General features: G+C 38.2%; 1 protein-coding gene across 2 annotated transcripts in view; it reads left to right on the top strand.

Moving 5' to 3' along the window:
* The window catches only part of LOC114655875 (collagen alpha-1(XXVI) chain), a 116,483-nt gene that overhangs the window by 70,794 nt on the left and 24,847 nt on the right, over positions 1 to 20,842 (top strand). For both annotated transcript variants that reach the window (XM_028807159.2, XM_028807160.2), the window contains exons 4-7: positions 5,741 to 5,802; positions 6,032 to 6,167; positions 13,446 to 13,571; positions 19,646 to 19,777. In XM_028807159.2, coding sequence (XP_028662992.1) covers positions 5,741 to 5,802; positions 6,032 to 6,167; positions 13,446 to 13,571; positions 19,646 to 19,777 — 456 coding nt within the window. The remainder of the gene's footprint in view (positions 1 to 5,740; positions 5,803 to 6,031; positions 6,168 to 13,445; positions 13,572 to 19,645; positions 19,778 to 20,842) is intronic.

A 20,842-nucleotide genomic window follows, 5' to 3' on the forward strand; every position in this document is an offset into this window, starting at 1 on the left:
TGAGCACGGTGACCCCAGTGGTTGCCAAAAAGGGCCAACCTCCCCCCAGCAGCTCCTGACAGAGCCATGTGCAGAGGATAAATGTGCTTCATCTATAACTTTTCATTATCATTGACATTTTATTGTTAGCAGGTAATTGAAAACATTGTGTGCACTACTATTAAACTAAATTTCTTGTTTTCTCTTATTTTGTACCCAGAAATCAGATTATAGTCAAATTGGATATTAAAGCATAAAAAACAACTTTGCTCAGATCACACCATATCATGTCAACATCAAGTCCAATGGATATTTTGGTTTAGCAACATGGAGTGAACCACCTTTTAACCCAGTGAGATTTTATATCAGGATGTCTTGATCTCAGTAGAGACTGTCTTTTTGTTGATCCATTTTATACCAAGCCTACTTTTTCAACACAGTATATTACAAGGGGAAAGTCTCTTATCACAGCAGCACTGGGAGCAATTCTTCAATCAGCCCCGCATGGTGGTACCAGTTATTTACAGAGCAGGCGACCTTATATACTGTGCCTAAATTGTGCCAGCTCAAAGCCATTGGTTAAGTAAACAGGGATTTTGATATGCTGGATTTAAACCAGACTACTTGTAGAAAATCCTTTCAGATGTGGTATTGAACCCTGTTCCTTTTAGCTTTGAGGCATCAGTGCCAATGGCTGTGCCACCTTAGTGATACCTTCTATATGAAGGTTTTAGCTAAAAAGCACAATTTATTTTGTAATAGCCAACTAACAAATTCTAATATGCAAGTCATTTTGAAAATTTGTCTGTTAACAAGTAAATGTATGAAACACAAAAATAATTTTTCAGATTTTCTTAGTGGAACCTGTATAAAATTAAATAAGCAGTCTCAAAATGCACAGCAAGATCTCCTCCATTGGTGACCTTTAAAATATATCTCCACAGGGCTATCCTTAAAGTACTGAGTTTAGAGCAGGAACTAACCTCGGAGGGGGCACCAGTTCATCATGCATGCCACGTACCCACACTTGCTTGTAACAAAGATAATTTTCCAGTTAGTCTTCCATGTATGTATATGCAAGAAATCCAAGGAATACAGAGAAAAAAATGCGACTCCACACAGACAGTGACAGCCAGGATTCAAACTGAGTCTCCTGGTCCGGCTTGATCCTGGTGACTAATTATGTACCTGTCAACAGTTCTGATTTTATTGGAATCATTTAATCTATATAAACTTGATTCCTCCTTTTAATTATACTGTTGAAAGTTTGGAGTTCTTTTAATAATAATTTAAGTTTGCTTTGTATAGGACTGTTTAGGTATAAAATATGTTTGAAACCATTTAGATATCATTTCTGTTTTTCCTGTTTATCATTGTGGTTCATATCATTAGCTACAGGAATATTTGTGCTATCATTTGTGATGTTATACTGTCCATCTTAGTTCATCTCACTAAATAGCACTTTATATGTCCATGGGGAAATTTGGCTTTTACAGAAGGTTTTTTATTATATTATAACAAATACCCATCCCAGTACACACCAGAATGACTAAAAGAAAAAAAAAACTAAAAAAATGAAAAATTAAAAGAAAATGTCTGGCTAAAAATAAAAAGAGTATTTAGTGTCAGTGAGGCTTTATAAACGCATATTGCCATTGCTCTAAATGAGCCCCTAAGCGTTTTTAAACATTTCTGCTGAATGATCTGTTGGCTGAAAGTACTCAATGCTATTTTGTCAGAGACAGAGGTTGTGTAGCACTTTTCATAATGGAACTCAGTTTTGTTTTGATTCTCTCCATTGATATGACCTTCACCACGTTGAGACTGCATCCTATAACTTAGCCTGCCTTTTTAATTACCTTGTTAATTCGATGGGTCTCTCTTGACGTTATATGACCAGTCTAGTACATACCACAGCATAGATTATTGCACTGGCCATTACAGAGCTGTAGAATATGTGAAGGATTTCGCTACCCACATTAAAGAAGTACAGTCTGTCCTGCCCTTTCTTATATAGTTCCTCTGTGTTTTGAGCCCAGCCCAGGCCTGTCATTGATGTTGACCCCCAGGTACTTGTAGGACGCACTATCTCCACATCCACTCCCTGAATAATAACCGGAAATGGAGGCTGTTTGGTGCAGAAAAAGTCAATAACCAGTCCCTTGGTTTTGCTGATCTTAAGTTGCAGACACTTATACTGAGGCACAAAGTACTCCACCAGATTCGTATACTCTGTCTCATCCTCCTAATTGATACACACTATAATTCATATCATCAGAGAATTTCTAAAAGTGACATGACCTAGTGTTATACTTATAGTCCGAAGTGTGAAGAAACAAGAGAGAGGACTGTTCCTTGTGGTGCACCAGTGTTGATCACATCTGTATCAGAGACAAAGCTCTTGAGTCTCAAAAACTGCAGTCTTGCAAAACAGATTCATTATTCGGGACATCATAGGCACATCTACCTATATATTCCTGGCCTTACACCTTTACGGATCACTGGATGGTATTGAAGACCCTGGGAAAACAAAAAAAATTCAGACAAGAGCATCAGTGGGCTTTGCGCCCTAGGAACCAATTTGCCTGAACTATTCTATAACATTTCAGTAATTATTTACTACTCTGATGCTGATCTTTTTGATAATAATAGGTCATTACGATATCAATTCACATTTAAGAATTTATAATTAATTGCAGAATTACGGTATTTGAGGGTTTCTCTGGCATGATTTGGCTCAAAAACTAATCAGCGCATTGTCATCACATAACAGGCCTAAATTTTGAGTTTGGTATTTCTCTGTCCAGCCACTTTAGCTCTGGACCATCCTCAAGAAAGTGTGACCCACACACACGTACAGACAGACAGACACATACCCATCATCAAGATATCAATGTTTTAGGTATCAGGAGTCCCTAAAACGTCAAGATCCGTCAAAAACCGGAGATTTAAATTTTTGACGTATCTGAAGCTTTTGCTCCTCCCCCATAGACAGTAGGTTATGGTTGGGGAGGGCGCAAAGCAAAAATAATTCTTAGAGTACTGCCAGCTTTGTCCGGGTGGGAGTAGGCCTTGTGGAGCAGACATATAATTGCATCTTCACTCCAGTCTTTGTCAGATAGGCAGAGTGCAGTGGGTCCAGATAGTCTTTCACAGGAGAGCACATATAGTCCAGGTCCACTTTGTCAAAAGTCCTTATGATAGGGAACATAAGTGACGCTGGTCTGCAGTAATTAGGTGAAGAGGTATCTGTCTTCTTTCGAACAGGAACAATGCAGGATGTTTTCCACAGCAGCGTCATTTTTTGCAGACTTAGTGACAGGCTGAACAGGTGACAGAAGATACCAAAAAGTTAGTCAGCACTGGCCTTAAGAAGTCAAGAACTGATTCTGCTCCAATGTCTTTCCAGTTTGTAGCCTCTTCAGTTGTCTCCTTACCTGGTTATCAGCTTATGGAGAACCCATACTGATGATCAGAAGTTTACTCATGACTGGCCATATCTGTTGAAGAGGTACTAGTTGTTCCTGTAGTAAGGATTGTGTATAGGAGCTGGTCATTGGAAGAAAGTGGTCATGACGGAAAAAAAAAAATCTTATCAAATAATTTGTTCAGGGTGTTAGCCTTGTCCACATTCACTTCTGTTTTCTATTTTAGCTCTGTAAGTTCCCTTTCCTTTCCTTTACTCAAGTTTTTCTTCACAACTCGCTTATACACCTTTTTTGACCTCTTTGTCACCAGATTTGAATTCTCTCTTCTCATTCAGAAGACTTTTTAGATCCTTGGTAATCCAGGGCTTGTTGTTTGGGAAGTAGTGTACTGTTATTAAGGGTACAATAATGTCAACAAAGAAGTCCATATACCCTGTGATGCAGTGGTTGAGTCCCACAATATCATCCCCAGGTGACTCATATATCATTTACCAGTCTATCCTTTGGAAGCAGTCATTCAGGGCCATTTCAGCCTCTAGACAGCATTGTCTCACTGTCTTGGTGGAAGTATGTTCCACCTACAAACCTGTTATTAGATAGGGAGTTAGATGGATCAGATTATGGTCAGATCTGCCCAAGGGTGCCATAGGCATATACTTAAAAGCATTGTTAATATTTGAAAAAGAAGGTTCATCTTTTTTGTGTTTGAGTGGAACATGAAACAAAGTAATGAACGTTTGTCATCATTCATTCCAAACTCGCATTCAGGGTTGGTATTTGCTTTTATTTTTTGGTTAAAGTAAATACCAAATTAAATATGTCAAGAAAATACTGCAAACTAAACATACTGCAATTATGTGAACTTTTCTAAAATGATGCTTGTATTTCCTACATCAATCATTGCCAGCTGCAAAGTGCAGCTGCTAGAAATATCCACCCATCCATTATCCAGCCTGCTATATCCTAACTACAGGGTCACGGGGGTCCGCTGGAGCAAATCCCAGCCAACACAGCGCAAGGCAGGAAACAAACCCCAGGCAGGGCACCAGCCCACCACAGGGCACACACACACCCACAAACCAAGCACACACTAGGGACAATTTAGGATCGCCAATCCACCTAACCTGCACACGGTGGTGCAGTGGAAGCGCTGCTGCCTTGCTGTTAGGAGACCTGGGTTCACTTCCTGGGTCCTCCCTGTGTGGAGTTTGCATTTTCTCCCTGTGTCTGTTTGGGTTTCCTCCGGATGCTCTGGTTTTCTCCCACAGTCCAGAGACATGCAGATTAGGTGCATTAGTGATCCTAAATTGTCCCTAGTGTGGGTTTGTGTGTGCGTGTGCCCTGTGGTGGGCTGGCACCCTGTCCAGGGATTTGTTCCTGCCTACAAAGGGAAGTGAAGTTCAGAGACACTATTAATATTAAAACTACCTTGTAATAGGCACCTGTTGTAATTTTCAGTAAGTACAGAAATGTCATCCAATTTGATCTCTAAATAATTAGTTAAACTGTACACATTAAATTTTGAAACTCTTCGCCTTTGTGTTTTCTGTCAAGCAGTGTATTTTCAAAGATAGGGTCTTATCCTTATGGTGTGCTTTAAACAGTGCTGTCCGTTTTCAAGCTACAGTGCAAGTGCTTTTATATTGCAAAATAGTGATGGGAAAGAGAGGTTATACCAAATTTTAATGGAAGAAGTGACATTCCTTTTGTCCATGTACTGCCTCTAAATAGTCTCCACAAATTGGTTCTTACAAACTAATGTGAAACTCATCATAAGTGTACAGCATCTGTGCAGGACCTCCTTACAAATGGCCAACTTAAGTAATTAGTACAATATGACCAAATCATAAGAATGTTTCTTCATCTTTCCTTGCAGAAACATTTTCTCCTTGTACATGTGCAAGTATCCAAAAATAAGCTGAACAGACTGGGTGGCATCAAATGACATTGTACATGCTGTTTAATGAGAGTTGGTGTCCATCGGACAATGTGTTCATTGATGAAAAGACAAATAAGATATTTTTATTAAAGAAGACAACTGTAGTCAAATAAGGTACAATTGTTTAGACGCTTACAGCTTGCACCATAGTCAGTCACATAGTCAGTGAAAGGTGGAGATTGAACCCACAGTCTGATGTTTTAAAACTCTAGTACCTTAGGTGCCATACTGCCTTCTTATTTGCAAGATACAAGTATAGTCAAAGTTTTCATTATGAAGTGAAGTATGTTTTGTATAGATTTGGTCTTTAGGTTGTGGAATTGCAGTTACTGTTGTGAAAAGTGTATCCTCCAATGTTTGAATTAATTTTTTTAATTTATGTATTTCATCACAGATTGTATGAACTGCACCAGGTTCTCAGAAATGAACGACAGACTCAGCTCACTTGAAACAAAGGTAAGGGCTTCAATTTTTTTTTTCTTAATTTAGTTTCATAGTGAAATGAATGTTGTTATAATTGGTTTTTTTTAATGTTATAGTGAAAGTATTTTATTTTCTTTCATAGAGAAAAAATTACAACAGTGTTTCATCTTCATATCTGTTACAGAAAGCAAATAATGATTTTTTTTTCAAAAGGTACTAAATTTACCTGACCTTAAAAGTAATGCGATTCTCCTTGTTGCAGATGTTTTTGCTGCAATCTGCTGAAAGACCACCACCAGCTGTAAATAAGATGCCCCTCCCCTCTGAGAATGAAGTTGCCCCTCCCAGCCCTATTCCCAATGGGCAACCTGGAATGAAGGGACCTCCAGGACCTAAAGGTCAGAAGTGAAAGGTCACATTCCTTCTCTTGTGGGAGACATGTATTGGTTTCACAAATGTTAGTTTAGTACAGAATGTCAGATAAGTAAGTGGGGGATTCAGCCTTTTGAAATTGAGCTCTCTAGCATCTGTTTCAGAGGGATTTCTTCAACCAAGTCTGATCTTCACACAATTCAATACATATTCTGTGATAAAGAGAAGGTTTACAGTGCTTTAACGTACACAATGACAGTGGTGTTTTTGGGCATGGCAGTTTTGGTGAAACCATTCCAGAATCATCTTTATATGTTGATACTGCTTTAATATTAAGATTAACTTTCCTAACTAACAATAATCTGTCCTACGTTTCCTAATGAAAAGTGAGAAATGCAAGTTCATGTATCATTCACATCACAGAAAGCAATCAAGCAAATGGATGCTGACTCTTTTGGCATTATATCATTGTGAAACCATTTAATATTGTCACCATCTGACAAAATAAAGCAATACAGATTTAAACCTCGAGTAAACCAAGAGTTGCTACCCAGGAAATATGAAGTTCCTAAATTTAAATAACACTGGTTTAAAATCAAATGATTCTGAGGTGAAGAAAGTACAAGCCACTATAATACAAACAGTGTACATCTTACTTGGCATGCTATGTAAAATAGCACAGACTTTAATGGGCATCTCATCGTTGGGTTGTCACAACTCCATCCACAGTGGCTGCTGCAAGCAGACAAACGAGCAAGAAACATATCCTTACCTTGAGAAAATAGTACTAAGAATCTATGATAAAATAATTATTTCTAGTTTCTTTCCATTATAACTAGTGTTGATCAGCAAATTTCGCCAAAGCATTATTCGCAGCAAATTTGCTGCATTCGTGTTCGCCCAAGTTCATGGAATTATTTACTGGTAATTTGACCAGTTTAGGAGATTTTTTTTTTTTAATACCATCACCCCATAATGCTTTGCAAAGCCAGTACATCATCTTCCAGAGCTGTAACAGCCAACATTAATGGGACCGCCCCCCTGGGTATATAATGCTGATCATTTGCATTACAGACTCTGTGGGATGAGTTATCTGTGCTCATGGCCAAATGTGCAGGTCGATCTTCTAGTTCAGGGGTCCTCAATCACAGTCCTGGAGGGCCACAGTGGCTGCAGGTTTTTGTTCCAACCCAGTTGCTTAATTAGAAAGCAATCCTTTGCAATAATTTACTTTCATGGCTTGTTAGTTCTTTAACTCTGTTATGTCAGATAATTCTGATATTCTAGATTTTTTTTCCCCTTTCTAAGGATATCATACAAATGACTTGAAGGCTAAAATGGATGAGTAATTCTCAGTCCTTCACTTTTTTCTCTTCACTTTCCTTCCAAGTATTTAATTAAACCCAATAGTGCACGATAAATATACACAGGTGTAAATGGTAACAAGCTAAATGGAGAAATGCTGCTCTCTTTTGTCATTTGCATGTTATTGCTAATTAGGAGCAATTAAAAACCAAGAATACAGCTGTTTAAGACTAAAATAAGCAATAAGGGTTAAAAATCTTAATGAGCGAGACAACTAAAGTGAAGCAGAAGAGTTACTTAAGCAATAAGTGCGTCTTATTAAGCAATTGGGTTGGAGCAAAAACCTGCAGCCACTGCGGCCCTCCAGGACTGTGATTGAGGACCCCTGATCTAGTTCCAAGTCAGTATAAGAGAAGGAGGTGCGTGCACTATGCATACATAATAATTAGCCACATGACGGGGTGAGAGTAACGCCAAAAAACACAGGAGAGTTTATGAAATAACAACAATGACAAAAGATGTATTACTATTTGCAGGACGTTTCTGTCTTTTTGATAGGATAAAAAGTGCAAAGCTTCAGTACAGACAGTTTGGAGACCCTTCCGCACGACTTCAAAAAAACAGAACGAGCCAGCGGTTGCAATCATGTCACACCACTTTGAATTTATTGCCTTTAAAAGACCTGACTTTTGAGTATGATTTTAGCATTTCAGCTTTGTTTTGATGAAATATATGATTGCACGTCTCTGACTGTGTTCTTTCTTCTTTGATCTTACGGAGGCATGGTGGTGCAGTGGTTGGCACTGCTGCCACACAGCTCAGGTTACCTTTTTGGCCACAATAATCAGTCCAGTATAGTTGGCAGATGTTTCCCTAGCCCACAGGGACACTTCAAAGACAATTGCAGCATTATAATCCAGTCACATCTAGATCAGTTTGTCCTTCCCCATTGACTTTAATGCATTTTGCCAACTTTGGCGATATTCACAAACACTTCTGTGATTTCGGGAAACTCACAGCAAAGTGAACTCAGCAATGTTCATTCATCAATAGTTAGCACAAAAACCTCTCATAAACACAGAAGTGACATTTTCTTAATTTGAAACCTCTGCCTCTTCAAAGTGGATGTATTTGATCAATTTTATTGCGTTTACTATCACCAATGCACTTGTGTACCCTACTGTAAACTGCAAGAACAAACAACTATTTCTAATATTTATGAAAGAAGCTTCACTTTAGAACACAATTTCAAGTGACAAATTAATGTATAATATGATTTTAAAGAAATAAGTTTGACTTGAAAAATACCAAAGCTATCCTTTAAGGTAGCATATGGTACTGGACTTTTCGTATGTCTTTGCTAGCTTGTGCTGTGTAGCCTTGACTGACAAAAGCTTGAACTGGAAACCTGCAATTAAAAAAATTAAAGGCAGTGTTCATTTTAATTCCAAGAATAGGGGGTATAGCCTGCACTCATCATTTCTAAATTGGAAAGTTTAGGTTGCACATATGCATTCATACTCAAGGGTTAGCCTAAAACATTGCAGGGCCATAGAGCTAGCCCTTCAGCTGGAAACAGGCATGCAGCAACCAGCATGAAGACAGTTTTACATACTGTATAAAGTGGTGTCATGGGGAACTGGTGTATTCAGCAGTTCCTAAAATGCTACACCCATCTGCTTTGCTCTTACTCTTCTCCTTCAGTTGGCTTGTCTTGTGAATTTTCCAGTCATCTTCTGGGTGGTACAGTGGAGGTCTTTCATGTATTCTTGTCAGGCTCCTTCCTTTGCTTTTGTTTCAAATGCCCCTACAAAGTTTTTTGTCGGTCTTGTCAGCTCTTCTTCACATTTCTGTTGGCTTCCATATGCCTTGTGGGCCTTTCCTTTTTTGCCTCTATGGAAATGATATAATTCCTTATCTCAGTAATCACTTGCCCTGGAGTCCCAGGTTCATACATAGTCTTTGCATTCAGTGTTCTGATGATAGTGGTAGCACTCATTGTGAAGATGGTAGTTGGCTGAATGGCTTCCAGATGAATGATTAAGGAGCTAGAATGACTAGGCCATGATGGGCAATCTAGCCTGGGCATCAGTTTAGCCTGCACTTTGCAAAGGATGCCCGGGGATCTTTTATGACCACAGAACGTGAGGCCCTCAGTTTTACGTCTTCTCCGAAGGACAGGACAGCGATATTTTTACAGCATAGTGTCCCCATCACTACACTGGGGCTTTGGAATCCACATTCAGGCCATTGGGTATGCTCCCGCTGCTGGCCTCACCATGACCTCTTCCAGAAGCAACTCAAGCTCTACCTAGATGGTCTCCCATCCAAGTACTGGCTGGACCCAAACATGCTTAGCTTCAGGTGGATGCTTTGTGGCATTATGTATAAACAGTGCGTACGCACAAAAATGTTGTGTACGCTTGTTTTCATGCTCATTTGCGAGGTGCATAAACACTAAACTTGGCATAAAGCCACGCATATTTTCATGTGCAGCCTCACACCATGCATACGCACTTTTCTGCTCAGTTTTGCAAACTGGCAGCACCCAGCGTCAAAGCAGTGCTACTCTTTCTGTGGTCTTTCTTTTTCAGATTCATATCCATGACATGGGCTGTATAAAATACACCGAAATTAATTGCATATTGTTTACAAATTTAATTCACTTGATTGTAATCATTCTGTAACAATATAATGGTGCACAGAACAGCCAAACTATTCCAACTAACATGGCTGGTTTAACATTGTTAGAAAACATCGCAAATGGAAGAATTAGAAGAGAGCATGTATTTAGAGATGATAACGACTGGCTTCTAAGTCAATTTCAATTTCCAAGAGCTATTCCACTTGCAGCTGTGTGCTGAACTGGCGCCGGCTTTACTGCTCTTTCACCAGTTCTCTCCACCCATGGGTTTTTAGCCACAGGAGCATTTCAATGTGAACTAGCTGATCAATTGCGTATTTCACAAACATCACGAGTCGTACCTTGCCAGGTGTATGGGATGGTATTATCTGCTTGTGCATCCAGATATGTAAGATTTCCTTACACTGTGGTTGAACTGGTAAAACATCAAAGAGCAATGTGCAGCAATGTCTGGTTTTCCAAATGTAATTGGAGTGGTCAGCTGCATGCACATTGCTATTGCAACAGCACAGGACAAGTTAGATCAGCCAGGGATGTATCACCAAAACAAAATGCTGGCATTACATTATCTATAGCAGGAGAGCCTATAAAAATGGCAACTTCGCACAGTCTCAGGGTTTTTTTCCAACTAGTACAGCAAAATGCAAGCAGTCCTTTTAAGGATAGTAAGTCACCTCAAAGAGTCATGTAAACAGCAGACAATCTATCTATAGTGGCGCTTGGTGCTGACACTACATTATAAAGGCACCTTCAAAGAATGAATTTGCTTATGTAAATAGAAAGCATTTTCACTCTATTAATATGCTCCTCTATAGTCCACAGAAAGTGTGTTGCAATGTGCAACCATGCAGCGTGCTGCATAATGTGGCACACAAATGTGGCTTGCCCATCCCTGAAGAGATGCAGTGTGATGAACTTCACCCTGACCAACCAAACAATCAGCCAAATAAGACAGTGTTACAACTTTGTTTGAATGTAATTAGCAGAATGTAAAAATAAGTAATCAGATGCAGCATTTATTTTTTAAGCAATTTGTTTAATTTGTGGTCAATATCACATACTATAGCCCTTATATTGGGTGCTAGTGCTAGGTTATTTTGCGTCAAAGACCAAACTTATTAGTGCACCAACGTTATTAGTGCACCAATGCACTGTTCAGTAGCTAACATGTGCAGCTGGGTTTTTCCCCACCTTATAATGTGCGCCCTAGGTAAATGCCTAAATCGCCTTAATGGTGGCACTGGCCCTACTTATATTCCTTAGTTCATTGGCCACATCTTCTACAGCATTCACTATTGCATTTTCTGACTCCAGAACAGTGTTTGTTAATACCCAGAGCGATGGTCATCCAGCAGTTTCTGAGACAGAGGTGTGTACGCAGCCAGTGCCCAAAGAGCCCCTGGAGTCACGTCCTCGGCATAGGGATCAGCTTTTATATTATTGTCTGAAACAGAATAATTAAATGATGGGCTGCGACTTGCCTTTTCATATCGACTTTGATATCTGATCATTTCTTTTTTTATTTCGGCCATTGTGTGATTTTCTGAACTTGAATTTTAGAGTATCTCCACCAAGCCGTATCACTCAATCCATAGTATGTTTTTCCTTGCCATTACTTCGCATTTGCTGAAATTCTTCTTTTTTCCATGTGCTTTTGCCATTGTCTTTTAACAAAATACTGAATGGAAGGGGCTAGTTATATTGATTTGCATATTCTAATATGCAAAATTCTGGGAGGAGTCAGGATGGGGCTGGAGGCACATGCATGTGCATTAAAATTAATGTTGATTGTAATTTATAAAGGAAAGTTTGTGTAACTTTGCTTACACACATCTTTATGCATCTGAATATTTTTGTGCATACTCAAATTTCCAGTTTTGTCCATATGCCATGTGTCCTGTCCGGGGTTTGTTTTTGCTTTTTGTCCAATGCTGTTGAATTAGCTTCTTACACTGTAACCCCAAAAAATGGATTAAGTGGATTTAGAGAGTGGGTGAGTGGATAGATTTTTGTTAATTGTCTTAATAAACATACCATCATTTGATGTATTACAAATATTTACCAATTACAAATAATAACTTTGTTCTTATGATGAGCTGAAATTGTATTACTTATGATTGAGAAGTAGTTAAGAATTTATAAAATTTTGAGCGATTTTAAAAATGTTAAAAAAGTGGGTGTCTGAGTGGTGCTATGAGTGCCTTTGGTGCCTCACTGCATCCAAGAACAAGCCTTTTGTGAGAAATTTGTGTGTTCGTATGTCTGTGTGAGTTTTCTCAAATTCCTGTAGCACCCTTACACATTCTAAAATTGAGGTATATTACTGAGTGTACCATATTGGCCTGCTATGTTGGGGATAGTGTGTACATGCCCGAGTTTTCCCATTGGTTTACTGATACATCATTTAATGCCAATGTTGCAGATACATTCCCCTAAACAGTGATTGTACCAGGTTTGAAGCCATGTTCCTGGCCCTGTGACGCAGTAATGCAAACCACTGGACCATCTTTCCTGGACTCTACCCCCTCCAGACCTCTGTAATCATTGAATGAAATGCACTTTTTAAAAAAGTCAAGAAAAAATCCAGGTGTTGGTAATATGTAAGATCCAGGGCATCTCACACCTCAAACACCCAGGTGTCTATGTCATTTTCACATATTGGTTAATTAAAGCAAACTTGAACATGTACATTAATGTCAGCTCTGTGGGGCCATATTACCATATACTGTATTAGCAGCAGTTCCAGTATGACATCTTCATAGCTCGTTTTATATGGCTCATATGGTGCAAAATCTATAACAGCTGTGTCTCATACCCAGGCAATTTCCTAGGATATGTTGTCACCTCTGAAATATGGAGACATCTAGCCATGCACTTGTGCTGCACATCACCTTTCATACAAACTAATAATTGCTTGAGTCCCCTAATCTCCAGGTACTTCATTGTCTCTTGAAATAAAGGGTTTCCTTAAAAGCCGGTTTGAATTTAACTGTCTGGTGAATTAAAATCTTGATTTGCAACATTTTTAACTTTCTCCTGGAAATATTGCAGGATTACATGGTTCAGTTTGTGTCGGGTAATGTGCCTTCTCCTACTAGGTGACTTGCACAGTTGTAAAAATATAGACATTAAGATGGTGCATTTTGCTTTCATTGGCCAGAGAGGGTTGCCAACATATATTCAAAAAGTGTCCAGAGGGGGTGTGATCAGCAGTTGTTTAATTCATGTAAGTTTGTAGGCAGTTCTACCAAAAGTCTCCTCAGAGTTGTGCTTTCTGATAACATTATGTCTCTAGTATCATGTGCATTTATTATTGACCCTTATTCATATATTTTTTTTTTGCTTTGCTATTTAGGACCCCCTGGAGAGAGAGGTCTGCCAGGATCAAATGGAATGCCAGGACTTCCAGGAAGGGATGGACTTCCTGGGTCTCCTGGAGAGAGAGGCCCAGCTGGTGCACCTGGACCCATGGGGCCTGAAGGTCAGCTTGGATCACCTATACTATATCACAGACATGGTGAACTTGAATGTGCAAATTACTGAATGACATTTGTCTCTATTATATAAAAAAAATCCTGGGACGAGACAAGACTTTTTCAGAGAGATAATTTAAAGTCCCGTGAGACAAGACTTTGTGCCGAGAGATTTAACCACGCCCACGGTCCACTCACCTCTGATTCATGTGAAAGCTATTGTCAGACTCTCCATCCATCCATTTTCCAACCCGATGAATCCGAACACAGGGTCACAGGGGTCTGCTGGAGCCAATCCCAACCAAAACAGGGTGCAAGGAACCAGTCCCGGGCAGGGCGCTAACCCACCACAGGACACACACAATAGGGCCAATTTAGAATTGCCAATCCACCTAAACTGCATGTCTTTGGACTGTGGGAGGAAACCCACGCAGACACAGGGAGAACATGCAAACTCCGCGCAGGTCTCCTTACTGCAAGGCAGCAGCGCTACCACCGTGCCACCCTGTCAGACTCTCAGTTCTTATAAATTTTTATGTTTTCCTCGTTTTAATACAAGGCATACAATATTTGTTTCCTTCGATGTAGTCCTTTTCTGGACAATAATTTTATACATTTTAGATGAAATGTCAACGGCTAATTGAAGAAGAAAGAGCAGCACGTCGAAAAGAGGCCCAAAAGCGTTGGAGAGAAAAGGATTCAAAAAAGAACAATAATAATCTAAGTGCAAATTCAGAAAATAATGAAAGTTCTAATCAGCCCGAACCAAGTGAAATTAAAAGCCTAATAGGTCCAAGCGGGGGAGGAAATAAAAGACAAAGAGTAGAAGACAAAGTAGAACATTATAAAGAGTTTCAAAAAGGTGCGATACACATGCAGAGCAGGTTAGAGATTATGAAAGTACTAAAATTTGAAAGTCTCAAAAAACTGATTGTAAAGATCACATTAGCGCAAACAAATGTAAATTATTACTCGGTAAAATAACGGAACAGCGAAAAGAGATCAAATATATGGACATATGTGATATGACAGAAGTATGTAGATATTGTTTGGCTTTAAAGTTTAAGTCGGAAACTTGCAGATCGTCTAATTTGTGTTGCCACAAACACTACAGGCAAAATATTTGAATCTACAATCTCTTCGCGTTTGCATCATTCAGTGCTCAAAACCTAGATTTACACGATTCAGGAACATACGCTATGAGAATCTATGGTCCCGCAACAATTAAAGCAACTACCAAGTTTAATTTCAAAGAAACCACAATTTGGTCAGGTTTATATTTATGACCACGGAGAAGCAATGCAACATAGAATCAAAATAGTTAAACGATCGGCTGTATAAGAAATTCTACAGCCAATAATGGATACAAATCCATACGTCGAAAAGTATCGCACTTTACACGAAATTTATCTGAAAACCACAGACAAAGAAGTTTCTTGGATTTCTATTTGAATCAGAAAGATCATGCTTGCATATATAATAAACCAACATTTGACGAATTGTCAGCAATAATAGTTTCGAAAGACAGAGATATCAAAGACAGAGTTGATATTCGTGTTTATCCAAAAGCACAGCAAGATTTGTCGCAAGCGGCAGATCCGGTAAGTGACTAGCGCATAGGGCCCACATGGGAGTTGGCAAGCAAAGCGAGCAGGGGGCAGACCCCCCTACTTTTTTTTAATTACTATCACTTTAATCAATATCATGCTGAAACGTAAGATTGTTGCCATGAGTGTACTGAATTGAGTAGAACCTGAAAGGCAGTCAGTTTGTTATACTGTTTATGTAATGCATTTTGAAGAAATGGTCAACATTAATGGCACAATATAAAGTAAAGACTAATTTGTGGGGAATTTGTAAATTCTTACTACGTCTGTGTAGGCTTTTTTTATTTACTCCAAATACTCAATAGGTTTGGATTCATCAATTTAGTTCTTGAAGTGGAACCAAATAACTGACAGTACTCTGTTTATGGTGATACACTGTCATTGATAGAGTGGGGCAAACTGAGCGCAATGGGTACATTTTATCGTTACTTACTAGCCCACTTTAAGCACTGCATGTATTCATTTCTTGATCCCATTTAATCCAGTTCAGGGTCATGGAGAGCATGAGCACATCACACTAATCATGGATTCAGGGCAGGACCTAACCCTATGGGAGCTGTATCCTGGCAGCATTATGAACAATGCCGGAATCAACCTTGACAGGAGCACCACCTGTTACCAATATTCATATATACTGTACCAGTTTAAATTGTGTTAAACCATACAGTCAAGAAAAGGACATATGTGTAGTGTAGTAGATTATAATTACTGCCTCATAGCTCAAAATATTTGCATTTTAAATTGAATCTGTAAAGGTTTTCATATTTATGTACAAGTGCCAAAATCTGAGCTGGATTCAAATCCAAGGTTGGTTTCTATTTTTCATTTAGAATGCTCCTCAAATCCTTGAGTGAGATGAAGTGGGTTTGGGAAATATATTAAATTCTTGAAGATGGTAATTCTGCAGAGAACTGTGTGCCATTTTGGAGGATTTGGAGTTTTGTCTTGGAAAAAAAAAAGAACAATTTTATTTTTTCTTGTGTCTTAGCACCCCCTGTGGGCACAGTTTGGAATCTGAATGTAATTACACCTGAGCAGAAAATACATAAAATAAGAATATTTATTATTAACAAGGCAGATATTTTTAGGAAATAGAACATAAATGTGCCAAATAATTAAGCCGTTCTTGCTAACCAGTAAGAACCAGTGTTTTATGGCGCTTGTCACACAGGGCAGCTAACCAGTTTCACAGCAACCTCTTTGTCATTCTTTCTCAGTTTCCTTTTGTATCAGGACACTCTTCTTTGCAACAGAGAAAAGCTTTTGCCTTTTGGTCCATGTTGAGTAGACAGACAAGGTGGCTAATAGCTGTGATGCTAAACTTTGACCCACATTGTTGACAATTCAGTCTGATTTAGTCTATAACTGTAGAGCAAGTCACTTAACCTGCCTTTATTCTTTTATGAAAAATACAGTCTATATCCTAATCCATTGAGTAAAGTACATATACAATACATAAACAATGCAAAGTTGACTGACCGACTGACTCACTCACTCACTTATCGATGTAAACACTATTTCCCATTTAGTTAAAAATCAGAAATTTGGCAGGATTGTACATGTAGGGCAGTAGGTACACACTAAGAAAGTACATTTTGATATATCAATATTTAGGTGTAAAAACAATCTCTATAATAAACTATACCAAAATCTAATAAATGCTGGTGATGTAATACATCAAAAAAGCAAAATTTAGCTGACATTTTCTTTATTTGTTGATAATAATACAGTTCTAAGTGCACTATACTAATGGTCTATGTCTTATTTTCGTCTCAGTGCTGAGATGAAGCTGGCATAGACACAGTGCTACTCAATTGTTTGGGGTCTTACTGAAGGCCTCTGGTAGAAGGAGTAGGAGGGGGCGCACATAAAGAAAATCATTGACCAATAGGGTGGATGGAGAAGTGAAGAAGGAAAAAGACTTGGTATGATATGTGGCATGAAGAGTAAGCAGGAGGAAATTTTAGAGAAGGTCTAGTAAGATGTAGTTGGTATGTTATAAAACTTGAGTCTAGATGCAAGTCGCAGTACATGTGTGCATTGGGGTTGCAAATATGTCACTACCATACATTTACAGGGACAAAACAACCCTAAAATTAAAACCATTCAGTTCATTGCGTAGGCCACATAAATCTGCAACCTGTAAACATTATTGCTATTTGTAATAAGTTAAAGTAAAACACAATTCACTGTTAGAACTTTGTCTAGCTATGGCTTTCAAGGAAAAGACATATTAATAAAATAAAAAAAACAAAAACAAATTACAAAAAAATAGAAGTTTAACTGTCAAAAGCACGCAAACAAATGCATCCGTGAATGACGTAAACAAATGAAAATCATAAACATCTAATAATAATGATGATGATAATTATAATAATATAGTACCATATCCTCCTGTATCCCAGGTGAACATACAACTGGCGATACAATTAAAAACTAATTCTTAAGAGAATGAAGTAAAACCCCACATTTGAATGCGAGTTTATCTCAGTAGTGTGCATTGTAAGCTTACATTTGCAAATAGCTGCACTTCTTATTGGACTTTCCATTGTTTTCAATTTGGATGTTTATTTGGGGTTTATTTAAGTTGCAATTTTTAGTCCCCAACTTTCTCTGGAGTAAACTATTGCTTCCATACGCTAGACCTGTTTCAATTTTCATATTTCTTTTGATTTAAACCCTTCAAAATTTTGTAATTGTACAAAGTTACAGATAAAAGTGTTGTGTTTAAGTTTGATTGATTCCCATTATTCCTACTAAATACCTGTTACAATTCAAAACAATCCAGTTAACTGTAAAGTTGAGTTTTGCAACAACCATCAATAGAAACCAATGTCATTCAGTTAACCAATGCAGTATAACCAATGGCCCGTTGCCTTAGGAAATCTCCCAGGCAAAGGCAAGTAATATAGTTATTAATAACAGCATTTATTTCAGCTTTATGTAGCATTTGTCTGAGGGAGCAGGCTTAGGGCAATGCAAACATTTTCAAACTGTGCTAAATGCTTATATATGGCAATAGAACCAAACATTAAATGTATAGTAATTTGTATATACATGCAAGTAAATTTATACATATATTGCAGGTATATTCTTAAGTTATGTTTGTAACAGCAGTTCATAATTGAAGAAACGAAATTAGTTAGTGCAAATCTTGCAGTTACCCTAAAGTTTATTTCCTATAAATCAAGGTATTCTAAGTCAAGTCCAGCTGAACATTTGCCCCCACACAGGTAGTCAGCAATGTGCTATGATGCAGGCTATTTTCTGCAATTGTAGAAATGTCATTTAGCATTATAGTGCTTCATTAGTTCAAGAGGAGTTGCTTGGCCATAGTTACCATGGTGTCTATACCAGAACATAGATAACAAAAGGAAAATAAGAATTTTAACCTGTTACTCTGAGTTAATTCCAAGTATTTCTTAGGACAGGGTTTAACCTTACATAACTGTATCTACCATACAACCTTCAAATAGTATAAAAGAGGCAGACATATTAAACACATAATGTGGCTTACAGCTTACCATTCAGACTGAATATCACCTTTTTTGTTAAAAAGATACTTGATAAACATAAGTGTACCCACTTTCTTCTGCCTGTATCAGCTACCTAGAGACTACATTTTTTAATGTCTCATTAATTATTCTAGCTCTGTGCCAGGAAGAACACTGTTTGTGTTCAATATTACAATATGTAATATGGCAGGTCCCACTCCTTCTTAATGACCATTATTTAATAAACTTTTTAATGTAAGAGTATTTGTCTCACAGTTTCACAGTTCTGTTTCTTTGTGTTATTTTCACATCCCCATAACATTAATATGCAGCATAACAGTAAATTTAATTGCTACAGCATATACAGTATTATTAGTTCCTTTTCATTTCACTGCAGGAGAGCAGTGTATTTAAAAAAAAAAATTGTGACATGGTGTACATTCTCTGCTGACCTACAGTATGTACTTAATGGTGCATCTTTAGTTTTACAATTACCATTATTCCCATCATAACTGTCAAGGTGGGCATTTAGCAAGAATACCACAACACACATGACACGGTTCAACAATTTGCATTTGCCAAAAAGTGAGTCTAGTGATTATTTTTCTGTTTTCACCTGAGAACTTTATTTAAACACAGAATTGCAGGTAAATATTGTACGAATGTGCACTTAAATTCAGTCTAAACATATGTACATTAACAGGCTTTTAAAATGAGCATCAGAATTCAAAGAAAGTGGAAAATGCATTTATGAAAGTGAAGGTCTCTGATTTGCATTCTGTGTCAACTATAGAAGAAAGTGTGCAAAATGTAGTGGCTTGAAGATTTAGTAGAACACCAGAACAAAACACAAATTGATGAGAAATTAATTCATTACTACATGTAAATTACAAGCATATACCTTAAGGTCAAGAATGAAGCTTCTGAAAAGCTGACCCTTTTACTTTGTTCACTTTCTCTCTCTTTCTTTCACCTTTATAGGACTTCCTGGAAAGCCAGGAGCACCTGGGCCAAAGGGTTTGCCAGGGGAAATGGGCCTTCCAGGACCCCCTGGGCCACCAGGACCAGCAAGGCCTTTTATTCCTCGAGGAGATGTTCCAGAATTTGGAGACAGTGAGTGTCAGTGAGAGAATGGATGCCCATTATATGTTTATGTGTCAGTGTTACAAACAAATGTTTTCCTGGAGGCTGGGTATTGTAAAGAGTATGATCTATACAGTACATTTTCATTATAGAAAATTACAAAGCAATCTGTGCTTAGACTTAGGGAAATAAAGTCAGAGAGCCTCAGGCTAGTAGTTCTTTAATGGAAAATCCAGACTGTGTTAGTAGAAGAAGAACAGTGGGTTTTTTTTACATTTTATAATCACTATGTCTTTTAAATGCTCATTGTATCTGGCCACTGTTTGAGTGTAGTCACAAGCAGGTCTGCTGTGATTGTATCATGGAGGATGTCAAAAAAATGGTGTGAACTAGTGTCTTGTTTTTCATGTTAGCTGCCTGGAATGTCACTCTTTAAACTAAACCATTGTACTGTAAAATTTCAGAATATACTGAACATACATTCATTTATTTTCCACTTATATTAATATTAACATTATCATTGTTGAAGATTAAATACTGTATTATTATAATAATGAATTGATTTCTATAGCACACCCAACACACTGAATGCAGAACAGTGTGCTTTATAAAAACATAATACCATTTACCTTAAAATATATATAAAGTGTGAAGGCTAGGGGGTGCCAGTAGCCCCAAACAGACAAAACAGTCCAATAAAGGGTGTTTATTACAAATACCTTGAAATTACAAGCACAAAACAAGTAGTTTCTTCCCTCTTTCTCCTCCCTCTACCGCACTTCCTCCCATCTATGACTCACCTGGACAAGGCAGCACAGTTCCTTTTATTGAGGACCTGGGAGTACTTCTGGTGCCAGTAAATCTTCCTATCCTTCATCTGGGATATCTGCCCATCCATCTTGATAGTCTTGTTTGGGTATGGCAGCTTTCCCTGTCTCGGCCGGGATGCCTATCCGTCCACTTGGGGCCTTCCGTCTGGGTAAAGAACCTTTTCCTCTCCTGGGGCCTCATGTATAACGCTGTGCGTAGAATTCACACTATAACATGGCGCATGGACAAAAGCGGAAATGTGCTTACGCGCAAAAAAATCCAGAT

Source organism: Erpetoichthys calabaricus, chromosome 8 (genome assembly GCF_900747795.2).
Source record: "Erpetoichthys calabaricus chromosome 8, fErpCal1.3, whole genome shotgun sequence".
In the NCBI taxonomy this organism is placed as follows: Eukaryota; Metazoa; Chordata; class Cladistia; order Polypteriformes; family Polypteridae; genus Erpetoichthys; species Erpetoichthys calabaricus.